The 17,393-nt window shown below is 35.9% G+C and overlaps 1 protein-coding gene across 1 annotated transcript in view; it reads right to left on the bottom strand.

Moving 5' to 3' along the window:
• Positions 1-11,417: 11,417 nt before the first annotated feature.
• Positions 11,418-17,393, bottom strand: part of LOC110095966 (serine/threonine-protein kinase STN7, chloroplastic) — an 18,934-nt gene continuing 12,958 nt past the window's right edge. Inside the window, exons 4-9 of the mRNA XM_020821700.2 lie at positions 13,757-13,925; positions 13,408-13,501; positions 12,986-13,079; positions 12,795-12,851; positions 12,143-12,556; positions 11,418-11,745 (exon numbers count right to left, since the gene is read on the bottom strand). Of these exons, the coding sequence (XP_020677359.1) occupies positions 11,587-11,745; positions 12,143-12,556; positions 12,795-12,851; positions 12,986-13,079; positions 13,408-13,501; positions 13,757-13,925 (987 nt within the window). The 3' untranslated portion in view covers positions 11,418-11,586. The remainder of the gene's footprint in view (positions 11,746-12,142; positions 12,557-12,794; positions 12,852-12,985; positions 13,080-13,407; positions 13,502-13,756; positions 13,926-17,393) is intronic.

Here is a 17,393-nt window from a genome sequence, read left to right as displayed (position 1 = left end):
AGATATCACTTATCATTGATCATCCTAACATGACAATAATGATCATCGTTGATCTTAATTTTCCCAAAGAAGACTAATTGAGTTTTGAAAATTGATTTTTTAGAAAAGTGGATGTGGGTTCTAAATCTCCTACGAGTGCAAGCCTCATAGTTAATTACATCGTAAGAAATTGGAGTCTCCTACGAATACTCTCAATTAAAATAACGGCAGAAATTTTATTTAAAGATTTTCTATGAGTGATATCAAAGGAGGTAAATTTGAAATTTAAATTGGGAATGGGTCGAATTTTGAACATTTATTTTAAGAGTCAACAAAGGAGGGTAGGAGGCACTTTTGGGATTCTAAAATAATTCAGAAGTGCCCCAACCTATGCTAAATGTTAGGCTTTAAGTTTTGGATTGAAAAAATCTTTAATTTGAGTTGAATAATTTATTAAAATTTTGGGATTGCATTCCCAGAGGTTGGGATCTAATGATTCAGAATTTTCCCTGAATCCTAAATCTAAATTGGACACTCGACTACAGTTGTTTGAACCTAGCTAATAAAGTGCAAAATCTGGACCTACCCCAGCCTAGATTGGGCAGCCAGCTAACCACGTAGTAAATTAAAATCTATAAGTCTGATTATTTTTATGAAAGAGTGGTAGGGACATTATTGTTAAAGCTTTTTAGAATTGAGACCAACATCTAGAGCAGATCCTAATTGATCTCTTGACTTATACTGGGTGAGAATGCTTGAAACAAATGCAATTAAAATTTTAAACTTATTTTAAATTGAATTCTAATGTGATGCATGTTGATCGACTCATTAAAATCCATAAAATGATATGTATATATTTTTAAAAGGCTTAAAAATCATTTTTCCCTATAGATTTCACAACATCCCCTTGATAGATCAACACCCTCAAAGACCAGGTGGTCTGCTAGATATCGTAGGTGGAGAGGTGCCTAACAAAGAGGATAAAGTTAATAATATGTTTATACTGACTCCTTACAATTCCAAGCTTTCTTCTTAAATCATTAGAGTTTTTATGTTATCTTAAAATTTTTATTTAAATTTGAGTAAAAAAAATAGTTTTAACGTATCCTCACGAGCCTCCCATGCCCAGGCTAAAAAAATGACATGCATTTGCCAAAAAAACTAGAAAAAATATATAATTCTAATCGCAATCAAAATAAATCAACCACATCAATTAATTAAATTAATTTCATAAAATAATGTCCATATCCAAAATGCCCCTTTATTATAACCAAAAAATTTGTATAAATTAAAAGTGGTCGGGCACCACTAATAATAAACCCATATTCTAATCCTAAGATCGATGCAAGTTAACTTTGAGCGGGATACTCTTTGTCTTCAACTCTTCGAGCTTATTAGAGTCATTATATCTGGATACTCAAATGAAAAGAAAACTCTTCCCCCGAAGGGGAGGTTATTCTTTTCACTTGGGGTACTAAAATTATCCATATTTGGGCTTCCAAATGGAAAAGGAATGTCCCCCTAAGGGGTATGCTTTTCTCTTTGGAATCCAATTTTGGAGATCTATATCCCAACTCAAAGATTAACTTTCACAACTCGATACTTTAAATAAATTACATCAAAATTACAAATAAATAATTATAGACTCTCTTGCAAGGTTATCATAAATATTTGATATCAAATAGATCCCAAGCAATTTATATACATATGCACAGTATGAAAAAGTAAATCACACTTGCTCATACTCTTATTTATTTGGGGGGTAAGCAGTAGAAGCACATGTATAATTTATATTTATTATTAATTTAATCCCTTTTTATTGTACTACATGAGTGTGGCCACCTGTAAAAAATTCTGTAAGAAACCAGATCAATCCTAACCTGGGTAAATTAATGCTCATCATATCAATTCGCAAGTTATAGTTAAAGTAAGTAAACACTCATATTAATCAATTTTCAATCACAACATGCAATGAAAACTCAAAAAAATTTGGCACGCAATAGTAAAAAGTAAACACCAGCCTAGTACTAGAGTTGGTTGTCTTAGCAAATCATCTAAAGTGAGTGAGGTAGGCTGTGTGGCTTGGGTATGTCCTAAGTTGGACAACTTATTGAAGTTATCTAGTGTTCGGGTTTGTTAAAGGTCAAAAGAAAAATTTTATGTTCAAGTATAAATATTAGTGCATTAAAGCTTAATTTAGGTATATTTTAATTGTTAAATGGTTATTAACTTTGTTCCTCATCGAGGCTGTAAAGTTTAATTCACCTTCCTTGGTGCTAAGCTAATAGTCTCATAGGCCCGGGTGTGCAACAAGGAAGATGAAATAAACTTGTTGGTGGACCAAATTATGTTGATTAAGTTGTTTTAATTGGATGAGGATTAAAGGTTGATAATTTTTAATGGATTAATTAATTACTAATTTGAATAATTAAATTAGGATTTTTTTAAAATTTAAATGAATAATTAAATTTTTAGAATTTTTGGATTATTTAATTGCATTAATTAAGAGGCCAAAAGTTGACTTTTAAAATTAAAGTGATTTTAGAATTTAAGTTTTTTTCTTAAATATTAGACTTTAATATGAGTAATTAGACTCTAAGTTTGCTCAATTTGAAATTTTATATATTAAATTATAATTTTTGAAAGTTTTGACCTACTTTTAGACTATGGTTAACCATAAATTTGCCTTTTTTTACTTTGACTGAATTTTGGATGTTTTATATTTTTTTAGAAAATAGTAGATTTTTATTATAGTTGAATAACAAATCTAAGGGCTGATTTTGGGTTCCCTTGTTGGTAGACCAAATGGGCACCAATTCTAGTTGAACTTTGGCCATGAGTTCATCTAACCTCAAGGCCCAAGCTTACTAAATTTGGGCCCAATTTAAATCCCCTAAGATGGTTAACCAAACCACCAAAGGTAATGACTAGGTTACCTTTGAAAAAATCCTAGCTTACTACCTAAGGCAAGAGAGGGGGTACAATTAGTGACTCTAAACTCCCTATCCTTAGAATAATTAACACATCAAATCACATGTTCTAAATCCTATTGGAAATATCATTAGGCTAATTTGAATTTATGGGTCAAATCATGACCCCTAGGTCAAATTAATTCAAACCTACCCTTAGACAATTCAAATTGGAGAAATAAAAATTGGACGAGTGTTAGGTACATGCCCAAATTCAATTTTCCAATGTCTCAAGTTGTGTTGAGTTCAATTTCATATGATAAGCCTAAAATTATACTATGATAACTATTGAAATTCACTAAGTTTCATGCATAATCACAATCTAAGATTATAGGAATTTTGAAGATCTCTCTAAGAAATTTCCAATGAACCTAATAACTCCTAATTTGGTCAAGTGAATTGAGAGAGATTAATTTTTGAAGATTCTTATATTTTGTGGATTTAATAAACCTGAATTTACACAGTTAGATCGCATTTTCCACGTCGGCGCCTTCTGATTGGCTAGCCAATCATTATGGACGACTATATAAACATGGAATTGGGCATAGTTGTCAGATCATTGATCGAACAGCTGCGATCAAATCGGCTTTGGAACTGTAAGATCTAATCCAAACTGTTAATTTAAATTAATAGTCAGGATTGTATCTTCAACCTCCCGCCCGTGCCCACAGCCATAAACCTTCTCCGACTTGATCCGAGAGATCCCGTAAGAGAAACTTAACCCAACTTCACATGAAGGATCTAAACAATGCAAACCATCAATCCAATAGTCAAAATCCAGTGTTTTGACGGTTTGCTTCACACTTGACCACTACATCCTAACTAGGAGCTTGAGAATAGATTTTGACCGTGTAGAATGCCCAACGAATAGGTTTTTCAATCATAAAGCTTGAGTGGATGGAGGGGAACACTTCTCCTTTAGAATTCACGGCCGGAGGATCATCATAAGTAGGAGTTCGAGTGGGAGGCGGAGAGCTTCCATTGAAATTTGCTTGGGACAGCAGCTGGAGGTGACTGGGAAGTTGGGGAAATAAAGAGGAATGCTCATGGAGCTCTGGGGAGGATTTTTGAAAGCCTAGAAGCGAATGAGGCTCTATGGAAGAAAGTGCCCCATTCAAGCTTCAGCCATGGCAACGGACGACTAAGATTGATTAGGAGAGCCATGAAACGGCTGCCAAGTGGGAGGAAACATCCTCTCTGAGACTTGTGAGATCGAAGCAGATAAATAGAGGCTCTAGAAGGCTTTATATAAGGCCCAAGATGGAGGGGACCACAATAGCTCTAATCTGCTTACTCTAGCCGCCGGCTGTCACTGGTTGGCTCTGACTTAGGTGGAAAGGTTATTGGAGGTCTGGTGAACTCATGTATGAGCTTAATTGGGAAGGAGGCAGCCCAATGGATGGAATGTGCTTGGGTCAACCCAAACCTGTACAATTTGGGTCAACTTGGGTGCGACCTAGGTCAAGCCAGGTGGTGGGATTGAGGTGAAAGGTGCATTGGGTCAAGCGATACCTAATGCAAGTGCCAATTAGGTATAATTAGTTCTAAGGTAGAATATGGCTCGGGTCAAATTGGTTTTGACCACTTTGGGCTATCTTGGGTGTTGACTCAAGTTAACCCAAGAGTGGGGCTAATTATGGTAGGAGTGTTGGACTTAGGGCCACCTAATGAAGGTGTTGGTTTGGCTTGGTGGAGTTTAGGTTGGGAAATGACTCATCTCATAGTGGTTTTTAGCACTTTCGGTTAAACCAATTCCCAACATGAGTTGACCCAAGGCCTGGATGTGCATTGGGTTAAAGGGGACCCAATGCAATCATTATTTTGATTTGATTTGGCTAGGGTTGAGATTTTACTCATAGGAGACCCTCTATGGACACTTGGATTAAGCCAAATGTCTAACCCAAGTGGGCCCAAAGACTTGGGATATCAAGGGGGATTCCCTAGAGACCTAATAGGTCAACCCATGGGTTTGAATGGGTTTGGAAAAGCCTTAATCAAGGGGTTTGATAGTGATGAAGGTATATGTGTATTTGGTCAAGGTCAACCAAGTTTACGTAGGTCAAGTTTTAGACTCATTGAGTTCAAATTGATCATATGAACTCAATGGAAGTGGTCTCAAGTTAAGGGGAGTTCATTTGGTTTGAAATGGATTTTTAAACCCTCATGGGATACTTTGGTCAACCATGATTGAATTGGTCAAACAAGTAAAACCAAAGGGTGCGTTTGGGTGAAATGTGTTCCTAAGGACATTTAGAATTCATTGGAATTGGTTTTGAGGTCTGGTATGGCTAGACCATATTAAATTTTGGAGAAAATACCAAAAATCATCTTAAATGGCATTTTGGCCCCTGGTCAACTCTGGGTCAAATTAGGTCCAAAAAAGTATGGATTATTGATCAACAAGTCATAATAAAGGACTTAGATTTGATTAGAATCTTTGGGGAGAGTCACAATGTCAAATTACACAAGATGACAAGTCTAGTAACATAGGTTGTAAATATTTGAAGGTTTTGCAGTATTTGGAAATCAATTCAGTTTTTGACTTGAAGCCTCAGAATGTATTCAAATTTAGTGAGTTGATCTTATATACATATTTAAACAATATGCAATTAATAGATCCTAAATCAAAGGTCATTTGGCTGGTTTTCAAGATGGTACAAAAACCATCTAAAAAGGGTTTCAAGACCTTGGTCCTTAACCTTGGGATTTGGTTTTTAATCTTGGATTTGGATTGTATTTTGGACTTGAATGGTTGAGTTTGAATTATCCACATCAATGAAAGTCAAAAGAATACTTGAGATTGATTTGATATGATTTGAAGGTTGATTTAAAGTTGGATGAAAGTGGGATTTGAGGTTGAATTGAAAGTGGAATTGGATTTGATTAGGATTGGATTTGATTTTGACTAGGACCTATATGATTGATAAATAAACATCTTCTCATCATTAGGTCTCTAGAAAGAAACCCAAGTACTAGTAACCTCATACATAAATGAGGTTAATAACGCCTATTGCAATTTTCAAAAATATGAAGTTTTTATCTAATTTTTCAATCAAAATACTATTTGTGTTAGCAAAAAATATGGATAATTTTGCATTCGTAAAATTTTCACTAGATAACTTTGTATATGTTATAGAGATTATGATTATATATATTTGAATATTTTTTAGAAATTTTATAAAGGGGATTTTGAAATTTATGGGATTTTTATTAAAAAAAATTATCTTTATATTGAAAAATAGTGTTGTAGTATGATTAAAATATTAAAATATTATTTTACTCAATCCTTGGTAGTTTTTTTATTTTTAAAAATATGTATTTTTACCTAACATGATTTTTATAGTCTATCGTTACATTGTGCAATTGTGACACATGCTCAAGTACTCTTTAATTATTATAATGTGATGATATATGTGTATATGTGATTAAATTATCTTTGGTGGGAACCATAAGAAGTCAAAATCCTCTAAGATTATATCTATGTCAGGGAACAATCAGGAGATATAAGAAGACAGAATCATTTGAGATTCTAACTTAAACAGGAATATGTGATATGTTTTGGTACTATAAATACAAAAGAGAGTCATAAGGGACCAGATCCTTTGAGATTTTATTTGGGTCTGAGAAACGTGATATGCATTGCTCTATGATATGCATTACAACTTATTTATCTACTCATTATTATTATTTAAATAATTAAATAACTATTATGCACTTATTATATTTCTTAGCATGGTGAATTATTAGACTGCCTTTAAATATTCTACAAAATTTAATAAAGAATTTGAAATTTTAGATTGGTATGTGTGGCCAGCTAAGTTGTTATAGCTTACTATGCCTTTCTTATGATTTTCAGGATTTGAGAAAGGAAAGGAGATTGTCATTAGCAATTTAGGATCAAATCTGAGATTATAGTTATTTCTATATTTTAATTTTTATACAGTCATGAATAGTTCATTATTAAGTTCTGTAATTTCTGCATGTAACCATGTACTATAGTGTCGATATATTTTGATTAAATGAAAGAAATCTTCTGGATGAGTTTATTTTTAGTATTTTGATGTGTTTGTAGTTATGTAGTATGTAGTTATTTAAAACAAACATTAGAAGAGAATCTAAATATTCCAAAACTAGATCTTGAGATTAACATATCACAGCTCATCATGATAGAACCTGTCCTGATCAGGTTGAGTTGTGATGTATGGAGTCGGGGCGACTATCATGTTATTCACAACAGAGGACTTATACGGAGTACACTAATTGGAATTCATGAGGAGCGACTGATTGGGAGTCATAAGTGCAAGAGCAAGATACCCTCATCTAAATATCTAATGATATATAAAATATTGATCACTGATTCATTGTGTACTTATCATATATTTTATATCATCAATCAAAACTAAGATAATTAGCCAGATATAGAATGAGTAACTAGCAAACTCATTTTCATTAAACCCATGAAAGAATAAAAAAATACAAGAGAGTGATATCGCCATGAGGGATCAAAATATATCCTCTACACTCCTCCCTTTAACTTACAGAGTTGCTTTAAAAAATATATGTTATATTCTCCAATAATTGTATCTTGTACTTCCTTAGCCTCCCTTAGATTTTACTCAAAGAGTGAACTAGAAAAATAATCTGAAAAGTATTGAATTTGCACAGGTGACTGAACTTCCTTATAAACATTATATCATAATTATTTATATGAAAACATAAAAAGGCATCTAGGATTGTGGTGCTTGAAAGAATGGTGCCATGGTGCCCCTAAAGTGAACTAGTGCCTCAGCGTTGAAGTTTTTGCACTACGGCGACGCTTGTTGACATGGATCGGTTACTTGCTGAAGAGTAAAAAAAGTTCATTAAAAGCGCAGACAAATTGTAGCATAAGCGTAGCAAAAGTGCTTCAAACTCGCAGAAAAAGCCCTTTAAACTCACAGTAAAATATTAGCAAAAGTACAGTGAAAAAGTACAATCTTTCAAAAATGTAGTGATAGCGCATCAATACCGCATCAAAATCGCATTAATCGTGCATTTTAAGCAAAAGCGCATCAAACAAGAGCACATAAAAAAATTCACAAAAATCGCACATTAGCATATTGCAAAGTTTAGGTACTTAATATTTAAATCCTTATTTCTACAAAATTTTGGAAACTGTTAGAACAACTTAGGATGAGGTAAAAATTTACCGATAAATTGAAAGCAGCAGCAGTCCCAGAGCATCCCATCTTCACGAATATTGCAAAGTTCTTATGTTTTTTATTTCTTAGCAGGTATCAAAAGTCCTAAATATTTGAATTTGAGAGCTTTCAAGCGTTTTTTTCTTAAAATGAAGCGCCAACCTTATACCAATATACCCCGACGTTTAAAAAGTAAAAAAAATTGTGAGTCAGTCGGGTCGGTTGGGCTGACAATACATAAAGAAAAGACAATATACAAAAGAAAAATCCAAGTGGCTCCTCCACGTATCTAGTTTTAATTGGAGTCCGAACGTAACTCACGTAAAGCTACATCAAAACTCGGCACCAAATAATTTCTCTCTCAAAAGCCAGTTTATTGCCTCACCTTCACTCAGAACTGCAGCTTTCTTTTCCTCTTCAAAATCTACGATCAATCATAAGATGAAAGAGTTGGGGCCCTTCACTTTCTTAGGGGTCTCAATTCGGGTTGAACCAAGAACTGACTCGATGCTATCTGACACGATCCGAACCCGACCCATTTTTGCAAACGGGTCAGAAAATGCAACCCGGACCCGTCCGGCCTGGTTGTCGGGTTGTGCCGTGTGGTCGTCCCGCGTCCACGTGGATCTCGTGCAATCTCGCCGCACATGGGAACTAGCGGACTGCAGAGGCACGCGTGCCCGCATGGGGACTGGTCGAGGCCGCGCCTAGGGACTACTGGCGCACGCGGCGTGGTCCGTGGGGACTGGCGGACTGCAGAGGTGGGGGCGTGGGAAGCTAGTTCCATTGGGAGTCCGAAGGTGGACTCGTGCCGGACTGCAGTAAGCAGGCTAGGGCGGAACCGCGGAAGCGAGAAACCGGCTAGGCTGGGATAATGGACCCGGACCCGGGTCAACTTCAGGTTGATTTCGAGTTTCCATGTCAACTTGAACCCAACCCATTTTTTCAAACGGGTCAAATATCCGAACTCGAACTCGAACCCGAACCGTTTGCTAACCGGGTCGACCCAAACCAGGATTTTTCCGGGTCGGATCTGGGTTGATCGGGTTTTCGATCGTGTCAAAAATTGACACCCCTACTCTTTCTAACCATTGTTGAGGCATGCTCAAGTAGCACTTGCCTTAGATTCTTCAGTGGAGAGTAGGTAGAGCTGTAGGGGGGCATCAGTATAGGTGAACCGTGAACCTGGAGGGTTGGAGCTCTCGATTAACCCAAATTGTGGCGGTATTCTTCGCCAAATTCTTCAACAAAAAAAATTAATAAATATTTTAAAAAAAAAAAGGTTGTAATATGAATGGCAACTTGTTCATGAGGCACATATATCTCCATGTAAATGGTGACTAGATCTATTTTGAAATTTTTATTTTTATTTTTTCTCCATTTTTAATAATTAATTTTAAGAATAATTTTATTTTAAATTCTTGCTATTTTTTTGTGAGTTAGATGATAAAATCTGCATAAAAGGTAGAAAGCATTCTGTATGGAGTTTGAACGGGAACAACCGTCCGAAATATTAATGTATACAAAATATGTACACTGATTCGATACATTGTACAGTCACATATTCGAACGGTTATTCTAACCCGGACTCTGTATAAAATAATTTCTCCAAAGGAGCATGATATTTTATTGCGTATACGACATATTCAATTCTTATTTGAAAACCCAATTTAAGTACTTTTAAATTAATACATGCATGTTAATAATTATTTGGTATATAAATAAAATTAAAGTGACAACTTTGTATTCAAATTTTAATAAAATTTATTTATATACATAAATAAAAATTTTATGAAAAAAAAATATTATTTTGATTCTATTTTAATTCATTTTCACTTCTATTTTAATTTTAATCAATATTGATGTTCTTTATGATTAATTTCGTCATATCGAGCTTAATGACATTGTCAATTCATCAATATCACATGGTGTCACGTCCACAGTCTGTCCTTTCTCAATTGTGTTTCATTTGAACTTGCCAGGAAGTGTTATTTTTGGAAACTTTTATTTGGTCTGGTGAACGGATGCAGAGCTATGTTCGGTCGGCACTGAGATCGCACCATGTAGCAGGCATAATAAAACCACGTACCCGACCCGGCGAATAGTGGGTATGTCGCACGTGCGTTTTTTAAATCCATGACAACCCGGAATTATTAGGTATTGCTCGGTATTGCTAGATATTTGTCGATTTTGCTCGACAATAATAAAAAATATCATTATGTAAAGCCAAATACCGAGCAATGCCGAGCAATACCAAATTTTTCTAGAAAAAATCAGTATCACTCGGTATTACTCGGTATTGCTCTTCACATAACAGTATTTCTCGTTATTGTAGTTATTGCCAAGCAATACCTAGCAATACCGAGCAAATACCAAATAACACCTAGCAATACACGAACATAACATTCCTGGGTTCCCGTCCAGGTCAAGTCGTCGGGCTGCGCGGTAAAAAATAAGAGCACGTGGCGCGATCTCAGTGGTGACCGAACGTAGAGCTACGTCCTGTCACCAAACCTAATAATTGTTCCATTTTTGGATATTTTATATGCTCTAAATGCATCTGCACTTTTCTTTTTGTAAAACAAGCAATCTTTGGGTAATTTCAGATGGCGTGGCATTTATCGTTTGCCAATTTCATTGTGTTCAACCAGATCGATCATGTTAGTCCTCTTTAATGACCTCAATGCTTTGAAGTGCCAATGTTCTCCATTTTGCAAAACTTGTAACATTTAATAATTTTCAATGTAGGTGAGACACCTTTAAGTGGCCTCGCAACCACTTATCAACCTACTTGTGTTCGACTAAGTTGAAGTATGGAATGGATATGGAGGTCAACAATGATGTCATGTATGTAAGATAAATAGGAGCGACTTAAATGTCCAAGAAATTATCTTACTGATCTCATCATCAAGAGAAATTATTCTGTTCGAAGACCAACCAGAATGAGCCATGTCGGTACTGCGGCTCGGTACTACTTGATACCGCTCGGTACCACGTCTCGATACTGCACTCGGTATTGCTGACATGACTTATTTTGGTTGGTCTCCGAATGTAGAGCTGCGTTCGGCATCCGCACAGAATAATTTCTCCATCACCAAAAAGTTTCTTATAGATATGAAAGCAATGTGGCTTGAACTCGATCCGCTTTAAATCATGCGGTCAAGATATTTAGTCATAATTATTTGATAAATTTTATACTTGCTATAGACTACCTAATGCAACTCTTTATTTTTCTCATCCAGAGCTCCGGAAGAGTTAAGATGAAAGCATTTAGTACGATTGTTTAAAATGTGATAATATATTTTTAATGAGATATGACTGTAAAGAATTAGGCATAATTTGGTGACCCTAAATCACACATGAAATTCAGTAAATAGTTGAGAAACATGATAGTAGAAAATTGTAAAAATGCCATTAACTCTGCACAAAATTTACATAATCGGTATCATGAAGCTACCTTATTCTTCACTAGGAATCCACCTGCTCCACCATATCCTCTTGCTCTGCCTGGTTATCTCATCCACGTTATTATTGAGTGATTTAATAATTTTCCTCTGGAGAAGAAGAAATGAAGCCAGACCATTCCTCTGTACGGTTCCTTTCTTCGGCTCAATTTCCTGCAAATTCCATCATGAAAATAGATAGTATGTTGCTCTTACAAGTACAATGAATCACACAATGCAACAAAAATGGACGCAAAACATCCTTCTATCAAATATGGATCCATTCATTGGCATTTTTTTCACAATTTTGCTTCCTAAAAAAGCTGCTATAGTCAACTTTCTTGCTAATTCCAAATTTTTCTATGATAAAAACTATCTTTTTACAGCTAAATATGTTGGAAAGTACCATCTTTAAACAACTATTGTATGTGAGAGAAATAAATTATATATAAAAATACCCATAATTTTCACTAACATGAAGAAAAGCAAGCTATATAAGCACTTTGCACTAGTGAGTTTTTGCATGTCATGCAATATAAAAACTGGGAAAGATAAGAAACTTCTCGCTTACCCTTAATTGCTCAAGTTGTACTTCTGTGAAGCCCCCTTGTGATGCGGTGCCTGATCTTGCCATTAGGCCGACTAACCACTGAGCAGCTTCACCGTAATCCTTTTGGGTCGCACGAAACCACTGCAACCTCAGATTTTGCATGTAGGATAGACCTAACAATCCTTCCTGGTTGAAGTATGGATGAGCTAGTGCAGCTTTTGCGCTAGTTCTCTGCCGTGCTTTATAAAGAACCATGGAAGTTAGAAGATCCCATCCAATCCCCCTCTCTAAATCTAACAAGTCAAAGCCTTTCCTCAGATCTGAGTTGGCACGAGGTTCGACTGTCTTCCTCCATGCTTCGAGATCATATCCGCACCTTTTTAATTGACGGTTGAATTGTATAAGGCTACTATCGGTTCGCAATGATGGAAATGCCTAACAGTAAATCCATATGGATGTCATGAATGATATAAGTGGTCAGTATGATATGGAGAGATTACTACGTGCGATGTCTGGATCATCTGAAGGCGAATTCGGACGCACCACATCACCCGGATGCAATGGGCCCCGGGTGACGTGGCGCGTCCGGATTTGCCTCCGGCCTAATCCGGACACCACACATAATAATTTTCCGTATGATATGATTTCAAATTCATGGCTTCGACTTACTCACCATCTGCAAGAATATAAGTCCCAAGCTGTACACGTCAAATCTATCCGGTAAGTTCATCTGTCGAAAGTAAAAATAAAAAAAGAGGAAAGAAGTTCATTGAGTTTGGAAGAAAAGCGATTAAAAGAGAACCGAAAGGAGAAATAGAAAGAAAGAAGAAATGAAGTTTGCTCACTTCAAAGAAATTATACAACCTGCCACAAGACAGGGGACAATGCAGTCGCAACTGGAGCAGAAGGTGCAGATGGGGTTTGTGTACTCATGATATATTGCTCAGGGGCAGCATACCTAAAAAATATAGAAAAGAGTCCCGCGTCAAATTTTAACCTTCGTAGCATGTTCTTAAATCACCTATATCCATTCTTTTTTTTTTTTTCCAAATATTCATAGAGTACAAGTTTGAAAATGAATGAGCATCTTATGTGCTTCAGGAATAATCTGCTTAGTTATATTTCTTTAGTTTCAACTAGAAAACTTTATCCCGTGAAGATGTACAAACAAGAAGAACTCTGACAACCAATTTGTCTTATATTAATTGCACTTGAACCAGCAGTGGACTAATAATATTCAAAAACAAGATATAGCAATCTCATAATGGTACTTTAATTCTAGTTACCTTGGATCCAAAAGAAATTCTTTCGGAACATAATTAATACCAACACGTAAATCTGCTGCTGCTCCAAGATCAATGATTTTGAACGTGCGTGACCCTGCATAAAAACGTACAATATTACAGTACTGAGCAATCTTCTATTCAACGATTAATTATTACCGAACGCCATCTGAAAACCAACCAGAATACGACACGTCACCCTTGCAAGGTACCGCGGCGGCTCAGTACTGCTGATATGGCATTCTGGTTGGTCTCCAGATGACGTTCTGTGTCTAATTTCCGCACAGAATAATCTCTCCTATTCAACATAAGAAATAATTTGTACTATATTGGTAATGCAGTCATGTATCACCTTCAGAAAAGATTATGTTTTGGGGCTTTATGTCCCTGTGCACTATCCCTGTCGAATGAAGTGAATCAAGAGCAAACAAAAGCTGCCGCATTATGGTTTGAATAATTCTATTTTCTCGCTCCAAGCCCTTAGGCAAGTCTTGAACCTCTCCAAGGATTTTTGCCTCTACCTAAAAATATCATATTAGATTGATAATTTTACAAAGAGAATCTACAATATGAAATTTAAAGTTCAGACTGTGAAAATGATACTACATTAAGTACATCATGAATATAATTCAATCTTTTAACTTCTGTATCTTCAATGAAAAATGACCATAATACATATTGCATTATAATTCCACGTGCATGGATCTTTCATGGGCTCATAATTTGAGTAGTCAATACACTTGAAATTACTGTAATAATATTCAAAATTGGACTTTTCAAATATTTTGACTATTCCTTCTATCCATAGAATTGGATATCCTAGACTTCTCTAGGAGGTATGGAGATCTGTAAGAATTTATTGAATAAAATAAAATTATCCATTTCGAGCTAAAACAACTTCCTCAGCTGACAACTAATTTTAAATTACCATCATTTAGGCCTCAAAACAAACCAAATGTTATTGAAGTTTAAGAAATCTTAATTTTTACCCATTTAAAAAAAAAAAAAAAACAGATTGATACAAGAAGATGAGAGTTATTTCTGAATTGAGTCCAACAGATGAGGTAGAGACGTGGACAATGGCAGAAAATGCGAGTGGCTCTAGCGACACATAAGACCAACCAACTCTTGCTACTGAGATGGAAGGGTCTAGAATCCTATTGAGGTTAACAACTACTGTAAGGGTTTTTATCTCTCTGAAGTCAACTTTTTCATGAGGTTCAATCTCCAAAACCTTTGTATTAGTTAAGGTACATTTAAGATGTTTGACTGAATAGGCCTTCATAGGTCTTTTTTTATGATGAAAGAAAAGTTGAATAAGATATGGCAAGTCTAGCCCATATCCAATCTTAACAAAAAATAAAAACATCAGAGACCTTTTTCTATTTCCTTAAGAGCAATCCCATCTCTCTTTCGATCTCTCTACCCTCTTATCTGAAGTGATTTCAAGAAGCGATACTTGAATCCGATAATATATATTTTCCATGGACTTCTCTGATCCCAAAGTTTCCACCTTTTCCGGTCTAGCTATTGTAATGGACCCATAAGGAATATTTAAGCTATGGGACAAGCTACACTCATAACTAGTCATTGTAGACTATAGTCATGAAATAATTTGATGCATCAGCTCAAAATTAAACTTAGCATCTCCAAACACCTCTCGTCAGTGCCCTACCTGAGCAACTATGGTGCCTGGAGACATGGGATGTTAATTTGAATGAATCCATCCACAATAGCATCTAACCTTGATGTAAGCTGAACTTGATAACTAAAAAGCCCATTATGGTCTATTCAATAACTATGAAGTTACGGTATTGCTTCACAATCATATCTTGGGTTTTACTCATATTTTAAAAAAGGTTTTCAAGACATCTTCCTTGAGGCGTGAAGTGTCTGGTAGGCTTCTTGAGATTTCGTCTTGTGTAAGGCTTGTGGCTTTTTTATATGAGTCACCTGAGATGCACGCTTGAAATTGATGCTTATTTTGAGTTTTTTTAAAAGAGGATTTAAATTTTTTATATGTTAAAATTTAGACTAGTTATTGGCTATGCTTCAAGTGCCAGACTAGAGAGGACTGTGGTTCAAGAGCCAGGCTAGAGAGGACTGTGGTTCAAGAGCGCTAGCACTCGAGAGTAAAAAATGAGGATCTAGGTAGCAAGTGTGGCAAGGTTGCGAGCGTTACAATGGCATATGATGGAATTGTTACATATGATGATTCCTCTGAATAAGCTGAAAATGAAGTGAAAGCTATGAATCCTGATCGTTATAACATATATCAATTTAAGGTGATTCCTTATCTTGAACTTTATTTCACTTCACATTAAGATTTAAGATTGAGATTTACTTCTTTTTTGTGTGTGATTTTGTGATTTATAATGACGAACTAAGTTAATTTATTAATGGTTCATGATATATTTATAAATTATCATTACTTTTCTGATTTTTTTTTGTTCTAGGTTTATGCCTCACTTCATTAAGGTAAAATGTCTCAGTTCCTAATTTCACCGATGTAAACTTTGGTTTTACCTGTCATTCCTTATCCTAAGATTAAACAAGCATGATGCCTTAAATAATTTAGATGGGGACCACATCAATTCCCCTATTATTTAGCCATGTTTAAATATCATAGGAGGTAAAGATTAAACCTTATTTGGCCCTAGTCTTCAACTTTCCTATATTTAATTTTCATACATATATGTTTAAGGATCTTTACTTCCATGAATTCCAATAATTCACTCATTGAAATCATATAAGAAAGTCATGGTTCCTTCCTCATGGCCCAGGTAATAAATGCTCTTCCTAGAAGAATGCTTTCCTTCATGAACAGGAAACAACTCCAAACTTGTGATTTTTACTCTGTTCACTTCTTACTGGAGCTCAATCTTCAATTTGGGTTTCGATGGGAGTGTAGATTCCTAAATCTCAATAGGACACTCCTTACTTATTTGTCCATCTACTATCGACTTGTCTACCCCCTAAGTGGCCCATTTGATTGTGACTCCCACAATGAAGTGGTTAATTAACCTAAAGGCTTTGGTAATATTGACTCATGGTAATATTGGATGCTTTGTTAATTAACAACTTCATTTGCTCGCTACTTGCACACCCTTAGCTCTACCTGCTCCCATTGCTTGAAAGATTGCATATTTCATTCAAATATATAAAATATAGCTACAAAAGAAGGTAAAAAGTGCGCAAGTTTGGACATGTAAGCTCCTATCCTCCTCAAGGATGCCAAAAAAATCCTGAGGAATACAATTTGTATCTTTATTCCCAATAAAACCAAACAAAATTACAATCAATAGCCCTTTGGGCACAAAAATTTGCAGTTTGGTTGAACCTTCTAGGAACATGAAGAAACATCACTTTGTGAAATAGTTCAAGCCAATTAAGATCAACTACAACCTGCGGTTGCGTGTTCCAATTGCCATGATCCTTGCACTTTGCATGTAATTTAATGATACTTACCTTGTCCCCTTCTATGATGATCTCTTTCATCTAAAACATCCACCCCTCGATGATGCGACAATCATGAAAAATGGCTAGGAAATCAACTTGTGTGCTGTCCCAATGCTTAATACTCCAACCCGCCACCACAATTGGTTTACCCCGCTCATTCCTAATGACAATGCCAATGCCTCCCATGTTATATCTGAGAACGGACCCATCAACATTAATTTTTAGCCAGCCCGGCGGGGCAGAGGGGGGCCATGAAGAGGAAGATGACAACCCCAAGTAGGGATGTCAATTCGGGTCAGTGGGTCAGGTTCGGATCGAACCCGAATTGACCCGACTATAAATTGGTCAACCCGAACCCAACCCGTTTTTGTAAATGGGTCGGCTTTTTCAACTCAGACCTGACCCACGCGGGTTGCCGGGTTGACACGACCCGACCCGGATTTTTGAAATAAATTTCAAACCATTAAACTCCTGGGTTTCCGGTCACTACTCCCGGCGGCGCAGCGACAGCGGTGGCGCAGCGGCGGCGC

The sequence above is a fragment of the Dendrobium catenatum genome, unplaced genomic scaffold, assembly GCF_001605985.2.
Source record: "Dendrobium catenatum unplaced genomic scaffold, ASM160598v2 fragScaff_scaffold_1306, whole genome shotgun sequence".
Taxonomy (NCBI): domain Eukaryota; kingdom Viridiplantae; phylum Streptophyta; class Magnoliopsida; order Asparagales; family Orchidaceae; genus Dendrobium; species Dendrobium catenatum.
Note: the sequence above shows the minus strand (reverse complement) of the source record. Positions and strands in the feature narration are given on the sequence as shown.